At 39.2% G+C, this 19,477-nt stretch overlaps 1 protein-coding gene across 8 annotated transcripts in view; it reads right to left on the reverse strand.

Annotated features, from left to right (window-relative positions):
- The window catches only part of map4k5 (mitogen-activated protein kinase kinase kinase kinase 5), an 88,282-nt gene that overhangs the window by 6,038 nt on the left and 62,767 nt on the right, over positions 1 to 19,477 (reverse strand). For all 8 annotated transcript variants that reach the window (XM_061893951.1, XM_061893953.1, XM_061893952.1 and 5 more), the window contains 7 exons: positions 13,747 to 13,861; positions 9,987 to 10,045; positions 9,813 to 9,916; positions 5,128 to 5,305; positions 4,997 to 5,065; positions 4,832 to 4,924; positions 4,683 to 4,753 (listed from right to left, as the gene is read on the reverse strand). In XM_061893951.1, the coding sequence (XP_061749935.1) occupies positions 4,683 to 4,753; positions 4,832 to 4,924; positions 4,997 to 5,065; positions 5,128 to 5,305; positions 9,813 to 9,916; positions 9,987 to 10,045; positions 13,747 to 13,861 (689 nt within the window). The remainder of the gene's footprint in view (positions 1 to 4,682; positions 4,754 to 4,831; positions 4,925 to 4,996; positions 5,066 to 5,127; positions 5,306 to 9,812; positions 9,917 to 9,986; positions 10,046 to 13,746; positions 13,862 to 19,477) is intronic.

Below are 19,477 nucleotides of genomic sequence, written 5' to 3' on the forward strand. Positions count from 1 at the left end.
CTGCCATCTACTGTACATGCATATTGTTAGAAAAATAGTGACAGAGAATAGAACAAAGATGGACAGTTAAACCCTTAACTCAACAATGAGTAGATGAGTGTTGTGTGTGTGTGTATATGTGTAAATAAATGAACACTGAAATTCAAGTATTCTTTTATTTACATATATATATGTATATACTGTATATGAAATACTTGACTCTTAACCACGCCCCCAACCACGCTCCGCCCCAACCACGTCCCCACCCCCACACCTCCTGAAATCTGAGGTCTCAAGGTTGGCAAATAACTGTAGAATGATCGAGGGCGAGATCTGGGTTTCTTGTGTGGGTTTATTGTTAGGCAGTTTCATTAACGTCCTCCCAGCGCGGTGACAACACACAACAACAGCAGTCACGTTTTCGTCTACCGAAAAGCAGTTTGTCTGCCGTAAACAGCAATGTTGTGACACTCTTAAACAGGACAATACTGCCATCTACTGTACATGCATATGGTTAGAAAAATAGTGATGGAGAATAGAACAAGGATGGACAGTTCAACCCTTAACTCAACAATGAGTAGATGAGTGTTGTGTGTGTTTCATTAACGTCTTCCCAGCGCGGTGACAACACACAACAACAGCAGTCATGTTTTCGTCTACTGAAAAGCAGTTCGTCTGCCGTAAACAGCAATGTTGTGACACTCTTAAACAGGACAATACTGCCATCTACTGTGCATGCATATGGTTAGAAAAATAGTGACAGAGAATAGACCAAAGATGGGCAGTTCAACCCTTAACTCAACAATGAGTAGATGAGTGTTGTGTGTGTCTATATGTGTAAATAAATGAACACTGAAATTCAAGTATTTCTTTTATTTACATACATATATATGTATATATATGAAATACTTGACTCTTAACCACGCCCCCAACCACGTCCCAACCCCCACACCTCCTGAAATCTGAGGTCTCAAGTTTGGCAAGCATGCTTATTACGCACCAGCTGTTTGATTGTAACGTACATCTTAGTTGTAGTTTTCATTAAAAAATTCGGAGGTCTTAAAATTGCCATGTAAAATCACTAATACGAATAAGTAACATGTTACTAGCAAAGCTAATGTAGCATTAAGCTAGCGCATTTTTGGAACAGTAGAGCCACACTTTACTTAGAGTGGACCATTTGTGGAGTCCAATTCTTTGTTAGCATTGAAAATTGCAGCATTATCTGGAGGTAGCTTGGCTGAGGCAGCTCTCAGTGCTGCTGGAGTTATCGCCAAGTGTAGAAGTCCGAGCGTGACGTCACGCCCAACCCAGGTACTGTAACATGGTACCGTTGGAAAAGAGTCTGGTAGGACAGGCGGGATTCGGTCGGTAAACAAAAAGTAGCGGATTTGGTACCCATTCTTAACTTTTACACAACATAGGTCACTTTAAGGCCAACTCGTGGTAAACGGCGATAACATGATCAAAGGCAAAATATTACCAGCTATTAGGGGTGTAACGGTACACAAACATTTCGGTTCGGTACGTACCTCGGTTTAGAGGTCACGGTTCGGTTCATTTTCGGTACAGTAAGAAAACCACAAAATATAAATTTTTTGGTTATTTATTTACCGAATTTGTAAACAATGGCTTTATCCTTTTAACATTGGGAACACTATAATAATTCTGCCCACGTTAATCCACATTAAACTGCCTCAACTTGTTGCTCAGATTAAATAAAATGACATAACTTTTCTTCTACATATAAAAAGTGCAACTTTAAACAGCTTTAAGTCAACTCATCATGCTTAATTTATTACAGCATTTGGGAAGCCTGTAGTTGATTTTTATTATGTAAATGTTATATTGTTGTCAACATGTGATAGCAGGGACTCTGCCATTCAAACTAGGCTGCTACATTACTAATGATTAATGTAACTATTGCTGAAAAAATAGCACAATAGCAATAGGAGAGACTATTCATCCCTGAACACCATGGAGTTCATGTAGGCTTAATGATGCACTTACATTATTATATCACTAGCATACACACACAAACACAGCACAATGAGCTAACACACACACCACATAATGAGCTAACGTTACGCTAAAAGTTAATTAGTCTTCACCTCAAGCCAGGACTGCGAGCGAGCTGAGCTGCAGTTTGTTTCTAGAACGTCATCTAGAACGTTGACTGGGAGGGGTTTATTATAATTTGGGGAGAGTCCGCTGCTCACCTGCTAAACAGCTATCTGCTCGACCCTGAAGCGCTGACTACATGCGCTCTCAATATGCACTGCTGATTGGCTGTTACCGCTATAAATGTAACCAGTCAGATGGTTGTGTGGGTGGGACAATGCTGGGTGTTGTGTAAGAGACACAGGCAGAACGGAGCAGAGCAGCTTGTTAAGACTTAAGCTTAGGCGGCTACTTCATATGTTTGTGCGGAAACTCGTTCGGTACACCTCCGAACCGGAACACCCGTACCGAAACGGTTCAATACAAACGCACGTACCGTTACACCCCTACCAGAAAGGTCATGTCCCTTTAAACTGTGTGCCTACAGAGATCTTAAGATAGTAAAGGCAACATGTCGAGGCATCCTTGTAGACAGGATAGTGATGGAGATAGATATCTACATATATCCATATTCAAGAGTTATTTATTTTCTTTTATAGTGATATTTGAAAACAGCTAAGTGGTGTGCTTGTGTTAAACATGAGCTTGGAATGAGACGAGTAGCCATGTTTTCTTGTCCCAGGTTTAGGATGAGAATAGATATGTGGATTTGCTCTGTAGGGGAAAGGGCGGGGGCGAGTGGCGTCGGGAAAAATGCAAGACTTCCGGAGTTTTTTCAGATCAACTTGGGCGATGCGATTTGAAGTTGTGCATAGATTGGTCTCCCAAAGCTTTGGAATAAAATGTCAAAATAACTATTCTGTCTGGGATTAATTTAAAATCACATTATGTGTCATCAAAAGAACTTGGGGTGACCAGCAGCTTAAATTCTCAAAAGAGGAACATCTGGTCCAAACGCAACAAAGACAACAAAAATGCCCGAATATTGTGTCGCATACGTTTGGAAAATACATAAAACACACTGTATTGCATTACTTTAAATGGAAACTGTTAAGAGGGCCGTCATGTAGGCACAATTCTGAGGATGGTCCTATATAATTACATTTATGACAAGAAGCTGAAGCTCAGCATTAGGTTAAAAGTTAAAGTACCAATGATTGTCACACACACACTAGGTGTGGTGAAATTATCCTCTGCATTTGACACATCCCCTTGTTCACCCCCTGGGAGGTGAGGGGAGCAGTGAGCAGCAACGGTGATTTAACCCCCAATTCCAACCCTTGATGCTGAGTGCCAAGCAGGGAGGTAATGGCTCCCATTTTTATAGTCTTTGGTATCAACTCACGCCCTACTGATCTCCCAGGGGTCACCAACCTTTTTAAAACCAAGAGCTAATACTTAATGCGAAGGGCTACCAGTTTGATACACACTTAAATAAATTGCCAGAAATAGCCAATTTGCTCAATTTACCTTTAATAAATAAATCCATGTATATATATATATATATATATATATATATATATATATATATACACATGGATTTATTTCTGTCTGTCATTCTGTCGTACATTTTTATTCCTTTTACGGAAGGTTTTTGTACAGATTAAATAATGAAAAAAAAACACTTAATTGAACGGTTTAAAAGAGGAGAAAACACGAAAAAAAATGAAAATTACATTTTGAAACATAGTTTATCTTCAATTTCGACTCCTTAAAATTCTAAATTCAACCGAAAAAAATGAAGAGAAAAGCTCATTTGAATCTTTTTGAAGAAATTTAAAAAATAATTTATGGAACATCATTAGTAATTTTTCCTGATTAAGATTAATTTTAGAATTTTGATGACATGTTTTAAATAGGTTAAAATCCAATCTGCACTTTGTTAGAATATATAACAAATTGGACCAAGCTATATTTCTAACAAAGACAAATCATTATTTCTTCTAGTATTTCCAGAACAAAAATTTTAAAAGAAATTCAAAAGGCTTTGAAATAAGATTTAAATTTGATTCTACAGATTTCCTACATTTGCCAGAATATTGTTTTTGAATTTTAATCATAATAAGTTTGAAGAAATATTTCACAAATATTCTACGTTGAAAAAACAGAAGCTAAAATGAAGAATTAAATTAAAATGTATTTATTATTCTTTACAATAATTAAAAAAAATAAAAATGACTTGAACATTGATTTAAATTGTCAGGAAAGAAGAGGAAGGAATTTAAAAGGTAAAAAGGTATATGTGTTGAAAAATCACATATATATTTTTTCTCTAAAATTGTCTTTCTGAGAGTTATAAGAAGCAAAGTAAAAAAATAAATGAATTTATTTAAACAAGTGAAAACCAAGTCTTTCAAATATTTTCTTGGATTTTAAAATTCTATTTCAGTTTTGTCTTTCTTAGAATTAAAAAAGTCCAGCAAAGCGAGACCAGCTTGCTAGTAAATAAATACAATTTAAAAAATAGAGGCAGCTCACTGGTAAGTGCTGCTATTTGAGCTATTTTTAGAACAGGCCAGCGGGCGACTCATCTGGTCCTTACAGGCACCGCCTTGGTGACCCCTGCTCTAACCACTAAGCCACTGAGCAAGTTATCAGAGGTCCAGCTTCTGTCCACCAGTATCACTGGTAGTTTTGCTTACCTCGTTCGATTTGAAGCTCTTCCCCTGCATGCCGTGCTTCCAGAAGGCCAGCACGCTGTCCTGGAGGCACACTTTGGGGACACAAAGAGAATGTTTGACATCCCAGCTTCACAGGGAAGAACAAAGTCAAAGTGAAGGTGGAGTCGTACCGACAGAACCGATGCAAAAGTCGAAGCTGAGCTCGGACGCCAGCTTCTTGTTGGACTTTAATTTGCCCTGAAGATTAACAATCTTCAAGTTTTCTGGGGAGAAATAATCCGAAATGGTTAAGAAACATGAGTGTGAACCAACGTAATATTCCGATTGAGACTTACGGTCCAAGCACACCAGGACGGTGTCTCTCTCCAGCTGGGTGACGTGGATGGCGTCTACCTGTTGATGAGCTGCAAGTACAACAACGCTCGGTAAAACTCTCTGAGTGACCACGTAATGCACAAGTCCTTACTCGTTCCCATCTCGGTGAACCAGGAGGAGCAGGAGTTGAGGTTGATGGTCTCGAAGCGGACCACCTGGCCGGGCTCTGCGCCCTGGCTGATGGCCACACACAGCAGGGGGTACTCCTGCTCGGGGACCACCAGCATCTCAAACACCTTCAGTGGGCTGGGGAGCGGGAAGTCAAAGTGCTGCGGGCAGAAAGTTCATGACGTTAGAGGCACGTATTGTTGCTGAATAATTATAGCTACCGTATTTCCTAGAATTACTGCCGGGTCAAACTCGTTTTTGCCAAATAATTAGCGCATGCCTAGAATTTCCACCGGGTCAAACTCGTCACGTCACGAGTCACACTTCACCTGTCATCATTTTCAAAATGGAGGAGGCTGATGTCAATCATTTTAAACCGCATAAAGGGAAGAAGATTAAGAGCTATTCAGTAGGATTTAAGGTCCAAGCTATTGAATATGCTAAAAAGAACAGTAAGCAGCTATGTTTTATTAATATACCGTAGCTGCGTGTGTCAAATAGGAGTCATTAAATGACTACCGCCTCCTGGTGGTAGAGGGCGCTAGTAATCCTTCTTGCGACTACTCGGCTGCAGAAGAAGTGACAACAAGCAGCGATGGTTTATTTTTTCCTCTCGCTTGCACTTTTAACATGGAGGATTACATATCTAAGATCTCCATTGAGACAGAGAGACTTTTAAAACTGAAGAAAGATAAGGAAGACTTCTATAAACAAGTTATCGATGCTTTTGATCAGAAGGAGCTGCGCATGGACTTCATTTATAAGTAAAGGTAAGACCATAACGTTTTTTTTAATTAAATGTGCTTTTCATGATGGTATCCTTACATCACACTCAAATCTATAAGCGCGGGCCTAAATTTACCGCATGCCTTTGGTAAGTGCCAGAGTGAGAAGAAGTTTTAAATTAATTAGTGCATGCTTTTCAATTCAAGCAGGAGGTAATAAAGGAAGATCTCCATCGAGACAGAGACTTTTAAAACTGAAGAAAGATAAGGAAGACTTCTATAAACAAGTTATCCATGCTTTTGATCAGAAGGAGCTGCGCATGGACTCCATTTATAAGTAAAGGTAAGACCATAATAACGTTTTTTTTTTTCATTAAATGTGCTTTTCATGATGGTATCCTTACATCACACTCAAATCTATAAGCGCGGGCCTAAATTTACCGCATGCCTTTGGTAAGTGCCAGAGTGAGAAGAAGTTTTAAAATAATTAGCGCATGCTTGCCTTTACCGCATGCCTTTGGTAAACGCCGGAGAGAGAAGAGGTTTCAAGGAAAAACGGTATATAGAAAGGAACCTCAATGTACGAACTCCTCTATACATGCAAACTTTTTGATTGAACAACTTTTCGATGACACCAAATATGCCTCCGTTTGCAAACCATGTCTCTTAGGTCCTTTAATGTATGCAGCAAGCTTTTCTAGATCTTTTATCAGTCTGTTGTGGCCAGTGCCCTGTACTTTGCAGTGCTTTGTTGGGGCAGCAGCACCAGCAGAAAGGACTTCAACCGGATTGACGGACTGATCCGGAAAGCCGGCTAAACTATTGGCCCGCAGTTGGAGGCTTTTGTGACAGTGAGGGACAGGACGACACTTGACAATCCTGCCATTCTACTCCAGCTGACAATTGAGGGACAGCAGAGTTCATACTCCAACAGGCTCTTTCAGCTTCGTTCAAGAACTCCTTCATTCTGCACTCCATTCAGCTGTATAATCACTGGCCAATCAGCAACAGATGATATTTGTCTATTACCTAACATGCTAGCTAGCTCTCTTTGTTTATAATGTATATTTTCTGCTGGCTCTACTCTCTATTTTATGCTGCAGCTGTTAGATTTACTGTAATATAGTACATGGTAGTTGGGATTTGTTATATATTGTACTTATTATATAAAATATAATAATTAGAGATGTCTGATAATGGCTTTTTTGCCGATATCCGATATTGTCAAACTCTTAATTACCGATATATACAGTCGTGTAATATCGGAAATTATCAGTATCGGTTTCAAAAAGTAAAATTTAGGACTTTCAAAACGCCGCTGTGTATACGGACGCAAGGAGTAGTACAGAGCGCCAATTAACCTTAAAGGCACTGCCTTTGCTGTGGCCCAATCACACAATATCTACGGCTTTTCACACACACAAGTGAATGCAACGCATACTTGGTCAACAGCCATACAGGTCACACTGAGGGTGGCCGTATAAACAACTTTAACACTGTTACAAATATGCGCCACACTGTGAACCCACACCAAACAAAAATTACAAACACATTTCAGGAGAACATCCGCACCGGAACTAATAAACACAACAGAACAAATACCCAGAACCACTTGCAGCACTAACTTTTCCGGGAAGCTACAATATACACCCACCGCTAAAGCCCCCCCCCCAACCACCTCAACCTTAAATTCCAAGCTGCTGTTTTGAGGCATGTTAAAAAAAAATAATGCATTTTGTGACTTAAATAATAAATATGGCAGTCCCATGTTGGCATTTTTTCCATATCTTAAATTGATTTATTTTGGAAAACTTTGTTATATTGTTTAATGCATCCAGCGGGGCATCACAACAAAATTAGGCATTAAAATGTGTTAATTCCACCACTGTATATATCAGTATCGGTTGATATCGGTATCGGTAATTAAGAGTTGGACAATATTGGAATATTGGCCAAAAAGCTATTATCGGACATCTTTAATAATAAGTGATTATTACATTTTAACAGGAGTGTAGATAAAACATGTTAAAAGAGAAAATAACCAGATTTTAACAGTGAATGAACAAGTAGATTAATAACACATTTTTACAGCTTGTCCTTCATAATGTTGACAGAATAATAGAATGGAAAATGACACAATATGTTACTGCATATGTGAGCAGACTAATTAGGAGCCTTTGTTTGCTTAATACTAAAAGAAAAGTTGACTTGCATGTTCAAAATCGCAATAAAACACATGTTTAATATACCCTAAGATTTTTTAAGCCAATAATGCTATTTTTTGTGGTCCCCTTCTTTTAGAAAAGTATCAAAATGCATTTTGGTACCGGTACCAAAATATTTATATCCAGACGACGGTAGTTCCAAATAGTCTTTGCTGTCTCCCATGAAGTCTGCCTTGAATAGTAAGTTTGTTCATGTTGAAGAGAAAAGCTAACATTGTGACACATCTGAGAGATAATTAAGCCGCCGTATGTTTAAAAATGAGCAGAAAGCGTAAGGGGGATATGAATGTGCCCGTTACTACATTACACATACTGTATTTCCTTGAATTGCCGCCGGGGTGCTAATTAATTTAAAACCTCTTCTTACTCCTGCGCTTACCAAAGGCATGCGCTAATTACTTTAAAACCTCTTCTCACTCCGGCACTTACCAAAGGCATGCAGTAAAAATCAGAGTGTGATGTAAGGATATCATCATGAAAAGCACATTTAATAAAAAAAACATTATGGTCTTATCTTTACTTATAAATGATCAAAAGCATCGATAACTTGTTTATAGAAGTCTTCCTTATCTTTCTTCAGTTTTAAAAGTCTCTCTGTCTTGATTGAGATCTTCCTTTGTTACCTCCTGCTACGATTGAAAGTCCACTTTAGAAAACTCCTATCAGTTAGCTCGGCTCCTCACGTGTAGTGCGGGCGACGACAGAATTATCCCCGGACAACTCCCCCTCCCGTTCTGCTCCGTGGGTGATCTCTTTATCGCACCGCTACCACCATGAAGTGTTATTGTATAAATTACACACCGGGTATTTAGGACTGGAACATGCTTCATTTAGCATGTTAGTATAGCTCGGTTGGTAGAGTGGCCGTGCCAGCAACTTGAGGGTTGCAGGTTCGATTCCCGCTTCCGCCATCCTAGTCACTGCCGTTGTGTCCTTGGGCAAGACACTTTACCCAACTGCTCCCAGTGCCACCCACACTGGTTTAAATGTAACTTAGATATTGGGTTTCACTATGTAAAGCGCTTTGAGTCACTAGAGAAAAGCGCTATATAAATATAATTCACTTCACTTCACTCATTGTCACTTCTTCTGCAGCCGAGTAGTCGCAAGAGGGATCACTAGCGCCCTCTACCACCAGGAGGCGGGAGTCATTTAATGACTCATATTTGACACACGCAGCTACGGTATATTAATAAAACATAGCTGCTTACTGTTCTTTTTAGCATATTCAATAGCTTGGACCTTAAGTCCTACTGAATAGCTCTTAATCTTCTTCCCTTTATGCGATTTCAAATGATTGAAATCAGCCTCCTCCATTTTGAAAATGATGACAGGGGAAGTGTCACTCGTGACGTGACGAGTTTGACCCGGTGGAAACTCTAGGCATATGCTATTTATTTTGCGAAGCAAGTTTGACCCGGCAGTAATTCTAGGTAGGCGCATACTTTATGCCCGGCGGCAATTCAAGGAAATACGGTATACTAAAGGCATGTAAATAAAACATTGATGGAGGTGTTTGGATGTTTTTAAAGCACTTTATAGGCAGAATGGAGAAAATCCCACTGAAAAAAAAGGAAAACGTGTGTCCTTGTCTAACATAAGGCTTGGGAGTGACAGGCAAAACTCCAAATAAAAAGTGAAGTTCCCCTTTAAGATAGAGAAGGATAAATATAGAGTCCTACAGCATGAAGTAGTGCTGCTGATATAGCAGAACTAACCTTGATGAGCATAAACCTCTGCATAGGCTCATACCACTGCAAGAGGACGATGCCGGACTGCAGAGCGCCACACAGGTACTTGTGGCCCGTGTACGGGTTCCTCACTGTCAAGAGAAGAAGATGACCATCCACATGGTGCAACGTGCATGGGCTGGGAGGGAGGGGGGGGCTCACCGATGCAGCACTTGTGACAGCCCTTTGTGTCCGGGATCTTGGTCGTCAAGGCAAACCTCCTGAGGAGACAAAAAACGGCCTGTCAGGCTGCGCTGAAAGGAGCTGCTGACGTCTTGAATGGGGCAAGCTGGACAAAGCTTCCATTTTCTGCTTTTTTTTGTTCGCGGCCAAGGAACGACAAGACGACGACAAGACCATTTTGTTCCTTTTTACAGAGGAAGACTATAACTTTACCTACTTTCATTCATAAGGAGCCAACATGAGCTCCACAAACAACATGAAGTATTGAGATTTGAGGTATAAACGTGTAAGGATACTAAATGGAGTTAAAATGGCAGCTCTGTTGTCCATGCTTTGCTTCACAATGTCAGTGCATGATGCAAATCATGTTTCCTCTCAATAAACCACAGCTACTATTATCGCAGAAAGCACACATGCACCCCCCCAAACATCTTTAACTGGAGTCAAGACAATTATCTTGGCAATAATCTTTGTATGTTGACTCATTTTTATCTATATTGCTGCACAAGCTGCACAGTGATTACTCTAAAGCAGGGGTCGGGAACCTTTTTGGCTGAGAGAGCCGAAAAGCCAAATATCTTAAAATGTATTTCCGTAAGAGCCATATAATATTTTTTTTAACACCGAACACAACTAAACGTGTGCATTTTAAGTTAAGACCAACATTTCTAGAGTATAATAGGTCTTTTATTCTTTGTGATAACATTGTTATTCTGAAGCTAACTGTGGAGGGGGCGTGGCCTGCAGGCCTGCAGCGACAGGTGCGTAGATGGCCCACCTGGGCCTTGTTATCTAATCACCTGTCGCTTTGTTATAAGCAGCAGCCAGGAAGAGAGATGGAGTTGGGGCTGGAAATACAATTGCTGGAAAACAACTGAGAGACTTATTGAAAAATAAAACAATATCGCAACCCTGAAAAAGGCTCTCATGTCGGTGCTTGGGGGTCTGAAGAACTCCAGGAGGGCAAGCCCCACACTAACCAATAATAACTAAATAACTTCTTACCATTAAAGCAAATTCTTGAACGTATGGATTGATTAAAAATCCATGAGAATGTTTTATATTTTGAACATTATTTTTAACACTGTGATTACAAGTGAAATTATTCATTACTTATCGTTTTAAGCAACATCAGCTCAGATTTATTCGAGAGCCAGATGCAGTCATCAAAAGAGCCACATCTGGCTCCCGAGCCATAGGTTCCCTACCCCTGCTCTAAAGCAATGGTCGGCAACCTAAAATGTTGAAAGAGCCATATTGGACCAAAAATACAAAAACAAATCTGTCTGGAGCCGCAAAAAAATAAAAGCCATATTACATACAGATAGTGTGTCATGAGATATAAATGGAATTAGAGGACTTAAAGGAAACCAAATGAGCTCAAATATAGCTACAAATGAGGCATAGTGATGCAATATGTACATACAGCTAGCCTAAATAGCATGTTAGCATTGATTAGCTTGCACTCCACACAAGTCAATAACATCAACAAAACTCACTTTTGTGCATTCATGCCCAGCATTAAAAGTTTGGCGGACAAAATGAGACAGAAAAAGAAGTGGCATAAAACACATAGTAATGCACTTGTGGTAAAAGTGCAATTTCAACATTTTGTGAAATTATAGGAAGAAAGACTTTAGAAAATTATTTGTATACGTTTTTCATTAAAGTTGCAATGAGGCAAGAAAACGTGTTTATTCGATTACTTGATTCATCAAAAAAATGAATCAATTACTCGATTACTAAAATAATCAATAACCACAGCCCTAGTCCTTGGCCACCATTTCTTGTCCTACCCCCACACCCCTCCGCTTTAGTTTTATTTTTTTCTATTTGTCGCACTTTTTGTTACTATGATTTTCATTTAGCAAATGTTTTACTTTTTATTCGACCCCTTTTACCGTATTGCTTTTTGCACTATTTTGTTCAGCTCATTCTTTGTTTGTTTTCTGTTTCTGTTGTTCTATGCTTTTTTTTTACCTATAAAGCACTTTGGTTTAATTTAAGTTGTTGTAAACGTGCTATATAAATAAAATTGACTTGACTCCTATTCTTCATGAAAATATTTTTTTCTGCCTGTTATGGGTACATTATTGTACATCAAACTTTAAATCTAGGTATGTTAAAACATTTGCTTTGGTTTGCTGTCGTTGTTTTTACTTTATATTTGCACTTAATGATCATAATCTATCCTATTTATAATATGTTTCTATTAACTTATGCCACTGATTCCCAAACCGTGGTACGTGTACCACCGGTGGTAAGCGAGCGCCATCTAGTGGTACGCCAAAGATTTGATTGACTATTTAAGTACAATGTTTTATTTCCCTATATTCAAAGGCAGTGTTACTGCTCGAACTGTGTGCAATGTTACAGTGTCCAAAATATTAAATATTCTTGTTAAATAAAACCTTTGCCTTGACTGACTGACCTATGCAATCTACCGTATTTCCTTGAATTGCCGCCGGGTATATAGCATGCGCCTGCCTAGAATTACTGCCGGGTCAAACTCGTTTCGCAAAATATTATCTTTATTAGCGCATGTCTAGAATTTCCACCGGGTCAAACTCGTCACGTCACGAGTGACACTTCACCTGTCATCATTTTCAAAATTGAGGCTGATTTCAATCATTCCAAATCGCATAAAGGGAAGAAGATTAAGAGCTATTCGGTACGATTTAAGGTCCAAGCTATTGAATATGCTAAAAAGAACAGTAAGCAGCTATGTTTTATTAATATACCGTAGCTGCGTGTGTCAAATATGAGTCATTAAATGACTCCCGCCTCCTGGTGGTAGAGGGCGCGCTAGTGATCCTTCTTGCGACTACTCGGCTGCAGAAGAAGTGACAACAAGCAGCAAGAGTGAGCAGCGATCCTTTATTTTTCCTCTCGCTTGCACTTTTAACATGGAAGATTACATATCTAAAATAAAACCGTTTTCTAAACTGGACTTTCAATCGAAGCAGGAGGTAATAAAGGAAGATCTCCATCGAGACAGAGAGACTTAAAACTGAAGAAAGATAAGGAAGACTTCTATAAACAAGTTATCGATGCTTTTGATCAGAAGGAGCTGCGCATGGACTTCATTTATAAGTAAAGGTAAGACCATAATAACGCTTTTTTTATTAAATGTGCTTTTCATGATGGTATCCTTACATCACACTCAAATTTATAAGCGCAGGCCTAAATTTACCGCATGCCTTTGGTAAGAAGAGGTTTTTAAATAATTAGCGCATGCTTGCCTTTTCCGCATGCCTTTGGTAAACTCGATTACTAAAATAATCAATAACCACAGCCCTTCTCCTTGGCCACCATTTCTAGTCCTACCCCCACACCCCTTCGTTTTAGTTGTATTTTTTCTATTTGTCGCACTTTTTGTTACTATGATTTTTATTTAGCAAATGTTTTACTTTTTATTCGACCCCTTTTACCGTATTGCTTTTTGCACTATTTTGTTCAGCTCATTCTTTGTTTGTTTTCTGTTTCTGTTGCTCTATGCTTTTTTTTTTAACCTATAAAGCACTTTGGTTCAATTTAAGAGGTTTTAAATCAATTAGCGCCCCGGCGGCAATTCAAGGAAATACGGTATTTGAATCGTTATGTCCATACTATAAATCTTGTTAGTCATAGGGCTAAATCTGGGATTTTGGGTACTACATTTTGTATGCAATGTTTGCTGGTATGACAAAGTTCCATTAATCCTTGATAGATTTGCAACAAAAAAACAAGCTGGTGTCACCTGGGGAGAATCTTGTCGGGAAACCGGTGAGTTTGGAACTGAGCGGCCAAGCCGGGCTTCTTCAGCTGCTCGAACAGCCCGATGAGATTGTGGGCGTACAGCTGGAAGTTTTTCCCTGCAACACGACAGAACAAGCCGCCGTCAACATCGGTTGGAGGGGAAAAGACGGGACAAACACAAAAACATTGGATGGTGGATGGTGTGAGGCGGCTGTGACATTTAGCAAGGTGGGACGTGAACAGCAGTAAAAACAGTGTGTGTGAAACCAGATTACCTTCTGATGAAGCCAGTTAGTAGAATGTCAGATGCAGCCAGGCGAGAGAGGAGGGTTGAGGTTTACGAGGGAAGAGGAGAAGAAGAACAGTAAGTAGACCTCATCAATGACAAAACAATGAAAAGTAGCATGGCTTAGTTTAGTTGTTTGGGTGTTTCAGAGACTTGCAATAATGCAAAGTGAGGTGAAGTGAATTATGTGGGCAACTATGGATTGAACTTTCACAGTATCATGTTAGACCCGCTCCACATCCATTGCTTCCGGTCCCTTAGAGGGGAGGGGGGTTGCCCACATCTGAGGTCCTCTCCAAGGTTTCTCATAGTCAGCATTGTCACTGGCGTCCCACTGGATGTGAATTCTCCCTGCCCACTGGGTGTGAGTTTTCCTTGCCCTTTTGTGGGTTCTTCCGAGGATGTTGTAGTCGTAATGATTTGTGCAGTCCTTTGAGACATTTGTGATTTGGGGCTATATAAATAAACATTGATTGATTGATTGATATTTATATAGCGCTTTTCTCTAGTGACTCAAAGCGCTTTTACACAGGGCCTAAAACAAACAAACAAAACATAAACAACAATAAAACTTAAAATTGACGGCTATATCTGAAGTGGATCTTGAGATTATTGTGCTAAAAGTAAACAGTAAAAAAATGTATAGTTTATTTTTTAACACTTTAATAAGTAGGACACTTTTGGATTCCCAATTATTTTAGTGTGATTTGTTTTTAAGTGTCATCCATCCATCCATCCATTTTCTACCGCTTATTCCCTTTTGGGATTGCGGGGGGCGCTGGCGCCTAGCTCAGCTACAATCGGGCGGAAGGCGGGGTACACCCTGGACAAGTCGCCACCTCATCGCAGGGCCAACACAGATAGACAGACAACATTCACACTCACATTCACACACGAGGGCCAATTTAGTGTTGCCAATCAACCTAAGACCGTTTTTTTATTTTTATTTTTTTATTTTATTTTAATCTTCTATTTTTTTTCTCCCCCCCCCCCTTGTTTACCTGTATGTCATCTTTTTTGTAAGGGGCGCTGGAAGCCGGCAGACCCGTCAGCGATCCTGTTCTGTCTCCCTGTAATGTTTGTCTGATCTTGAATGGGATTGTGCTGAAAATTGTAATTTTCCTGAAGGAACTCTCCTGACGGAATAAATAAAGTACTATCTAATCTAATCTAATCTAATCCCCAGGTGCATGTCTTTGGAGGTGGGAGGAAGCCGGAGTACCCGGAGGGAACCCACGCATTCACGGGGAGAACATGCAAACTCCACACAGAAAGATCCCGAGCCTGGATTTGAACCCAGGACTGCAGGACCTTCATATTGTGAGGCAGACGCACTAACCCCTCTCCCACCGTGAAGCCTTTTAAGTGTCATTGCTCAAAAAAAAAAAAATAATGAATCAAAATCCAAAATTAAGGCTTCAATTATTATATAATCAAATATTCCACCTAAAAAAGTTATAGGGTGAAAATATAGCATATTTTGTGTTTTTTCCATTTTATTTACTAATGTTGATCTAGAGATTTAAAATTTGCATAATAATAAAAATTATAGTACTGAATAATGACATTTTTTTTTTTTTTTTACCAAATCCCCGGGATCATAACTGAGTGGAGGCCTAAATGTATATTTTTATACATATATTGTATTGGTTTTTAAAATAAAAATTATGAAAATGGCCCCCGCTTGCTCTGATTTTTCAGAGTGCGGCCCTCAGTGGAAAAAGTTTGGACACCCCTGACGTAACATATTATGGTAAGAGTCATTCAAATAACTATAACATATAGAACATGCTATACCTTTACCAAACAATCTCTCACTCCTAATCGATAAATCCCATGAAATCTTATACGTCTAGTCTCTTACGTGAATGAGCTAAATAATATTATTTGATATTTTACGGTAATGTGTTAATAATTTCACACATAAGTCGCTCCTGAGCAGAGGTGGGTAGAGTAGCCAGAAATTGTACTCAAGTAAGAGTACTGTTACTTTAGAGATGTATTACTCAAGTAAAAGTAAGGAATACTCATCCAAATATTTACTTGAGTAAAAGTAAAAAGTATGTTGTGAAAAAACTACTCAAGTACTGAGTAACTGATGAGTAAACTGTTCGTTTAATGATTACGGCAACAGATAATGCACAAAAAGATAAAAATAGCAATGAGCAAATTCATAGCCAGGAATATCTCTTAAGCAACTAAAATAATAATATATATTAAATAATAATACATTAAAATAAAAAAATGAAGGCAAATTGAGCCACAATAACTTAACAGCACCATAGGCTCAGTAGGCATTTATTGATTGATTGATTGAAACATGTATTATTAGATTGCACAGTACACTACATATTCCGTACAATTGACCACTAAATGGTAACACCCCAATAAGTTTTTCAACGTTAATCAATTACTTAATAAATGACCAAGTCGAGGTGATCTACCTCATATATACATATACACCCATATACATATATATATATATATATACACAGTATATAATTTATAGTTATTTATTTTGGCGTTTTTGTTGACATGTTAAAGGTGTTTTAAGGAATATACATGCATGTTTAACATATAGATTCCTATCTTTCATGAAGACAAGAATATAAGTTGGTGTATTACCTGATTCTGATGACTTGCATTGATTGGAATCAGACAGTATAGTGCTGATAACGTCAACATTTTCAAATGGAGGAGAAAAAAAGTTCCTCTTTTCTGTCTAATACCACATGAAAGTCGTTGGTTTTTGGCATCTTATTTGTCCAGCTTCCATATTCGTTTTTATACACTTTACAAGAAATACATTGGCGGCAAACTCCGTAGCTTGCTAGCTTGTTTGCGCTGGCTTTCGGAGACTCTTATTTTGTTAGGGCAGGCGCGATGGAGAGGCACTTTTATTGTGAAGACAGGAACTGTGCGATCAGTCTTTAGGCTTTTGACGGGAAGTACGGTTGAAATAAAAAAGTATTTTTTCCTTTACACTTTTGATTGATTGATTGATTGAAACTTTTATTAGTAGATTGCACAGTACAGTACATATTCTGCACAATTGACCACTAAATGGTAACACCCCAATAAGTTTTTCAACTTTTTTAGGTCGGACTCGACGTGTGACGGTCACATGACCGCCTGGTTTTGTTTGATTGGTCCAACGTCACAAGTGACTGCATTTGATTGGTGAAACGCAAGCATGTGTAATTCCTACTTTGAATGCGTGTCTTGACAAAATCAGAACAAACAAAGCGTGCATTAACCGACCGATAAAACAAAAGTAGCGAGTAACGACCTGATTGCAGATAAATGGAGCGGAGTAAAAGTAGCGTTTCTTCTCTATAAATATACTCAAGCAAAAGTAAAAGTATGTTGCATAAAAACTACTCTTAGAAGTACAATTCATCCCAAAAGTTACACAAGTAGATGTAACGGAGTAAATGTAGCGCGTTACTACCCACCTCTGCTCCTGAGTATAAGTCACACCCCCTGCCAAAATATGAAAAAAACTGCGACTTATAGTTCGAAAAATACGGTAATGTAAATAATTCAAAGTATATACTCTGATGATGAACTTGTGTGATGACTGTATTATGCTGATAGTATATATTTGTATCATGAATTGAATAACGTGGACCCCGACTTAAACAAGTTGAAAAACTTATTGGGGTGTTACCATTTAGTGGTCAATTGTACAGAATATGTACTGTACTGTGCAATCTACTAATAAAAGTATCAATCAATGTCATGAGTGGCGCTCGTACACTTTGCCTCACACGCAATGATGATACATTGATTGACAACGATTACTTTTGTTAGCGTTTAGTTAAAGGGGAACATTATCACAATTTCAAAAGGGTTAAAAACAATAAAAATCAGTTCCCAGTGGCTTGTTGTATTTTTGGAAGTTTTTTTCAAAATTTTACCGGTCCCGGAATATCCCTAAATAAAGCTTTAAAGTGCCTTATTTTCGCTATCTTCGAAACCACTATCCATGTCCCTGTGACGTCACACAGTGCTGCCAATACAAACAACATGGCGGTTACCATAGCGACATTAGCTCGGATTCAGACTCGGATTTCAGCGATTAAACAGATTACGCATGTATTTAAACAGATGGTCGGAGTATGGAGGCAGATAGCGAAAACGAAATCGAAGAAGACATTGAAGCTATTGAGCGAATAGCTATTGACGCTATTCGGCCATAGCATGGGTGTACCTAATGAAGTGGCCCATAGCATGGCTGACTTATTAGCATCGCCGGTAAAATGTGCGGACCGAACGATCAGGACTTTCGCATCTTGTGACACTGGAGCAACTTAAATATGTCGATTGGTAAGTGTTTGTTTCGCATTAAATGTGGGTATCTAGTTTCACATGTACATACAGCTAGCGAAAATAGCATGTTAGCATCGATTAGCGTAGCATGTTAACATCGATTAGCTGGCAGTCATGCCGTGACCAAATATGTCTGATTAGCACATAAGTCAACAACATCAACAAAATTCACCTTTGTGATTTCGTTGACTTAATGGTTGCAAATGCATCTGCAGGTTATCCATACATCTCTGTGCCATGTCTGTCTTAGCATCGCCGGCAGACACTCTGGTACATTCAATGGGGGTCTGGCGGAAGATTTCTTGCCAGTGGTGCAACTTGAATCCCTCCCTGTTAGTGTTGTTACACCCTCCGACAACACACTGACGAGGCATGATGTCTCCAAGGTTCCAAAAATTAGTAAAAGAAACGTAAAATAACAGAGCTGAGACCCGGTGTTTGTAATGCGAAAATGAATATGGCGGGTGTGTTACCTCGGTGACGTCACGTTCTGACGTCATCGCTAGAAGACCGATAAACAGAAAGGCGTTTAATTTACCAAAATTCACCCATTTAGAGTTCGGAAATCTGTTAAAAAAATACATGGTCTTTTTTTCTGCAACATCAAGGTATATATTGACGCTTGCATAGGTCTGCTGATCCTCGCTCATCCATGCGGACTGGACACTGGCCGAAAGTGGAGTCGGCTGTCTTGGTTGCTTTGTTGGGTCTGCTCCTGTCTCTGGCCATGCTCCCTCCACCCCAGCGGACGATGGCGTGGAACAGCGCAGAGGCCACCACACTGGATATGTTTCTTTTACTTTTTATCCATAGCTGTATGTAGAAGTGTCGGGTTGTATCAGCTGCTTTAATGTCTTTAATGTCCTCTGTGTTCGATGTTTCCCTCTTACACAAATGGAAGAGGGATGTGTACCATGGCTATGAGTTGTTTTTTGTTTTTTCCCTTGGCCTCAGTCTGCACCTCCTCTCCAGGGCCCAGGCTAAGACCGATTTTTTTTATTTTAATCTTCTATTTTTTTCTTTGTTTACCTTTATCTCATCTTTTTTGTAAGGGCCGCTGGAAGCCGGCAGACCCGTCAGCGATCCTGTTCTGTCTCCCTGTAATGTTTGTCTA

This window comes from Nerophis ophidion, linkage group LG03, assembly GCF_033978795.1.
Source record: "Nerophis ophidion isolate RoL-2023_Sa linkage group LG03, RoL_Noph_v1.0, whole genome shotgun sequence".
Taxonomy (NCBI): domain Eukaryota; kingdom Metazoa; phylum Chordata; class Actinopteri; order Syngnathiformes; family Syngnathidae; genus Nerophis; species Nerophis ophidion.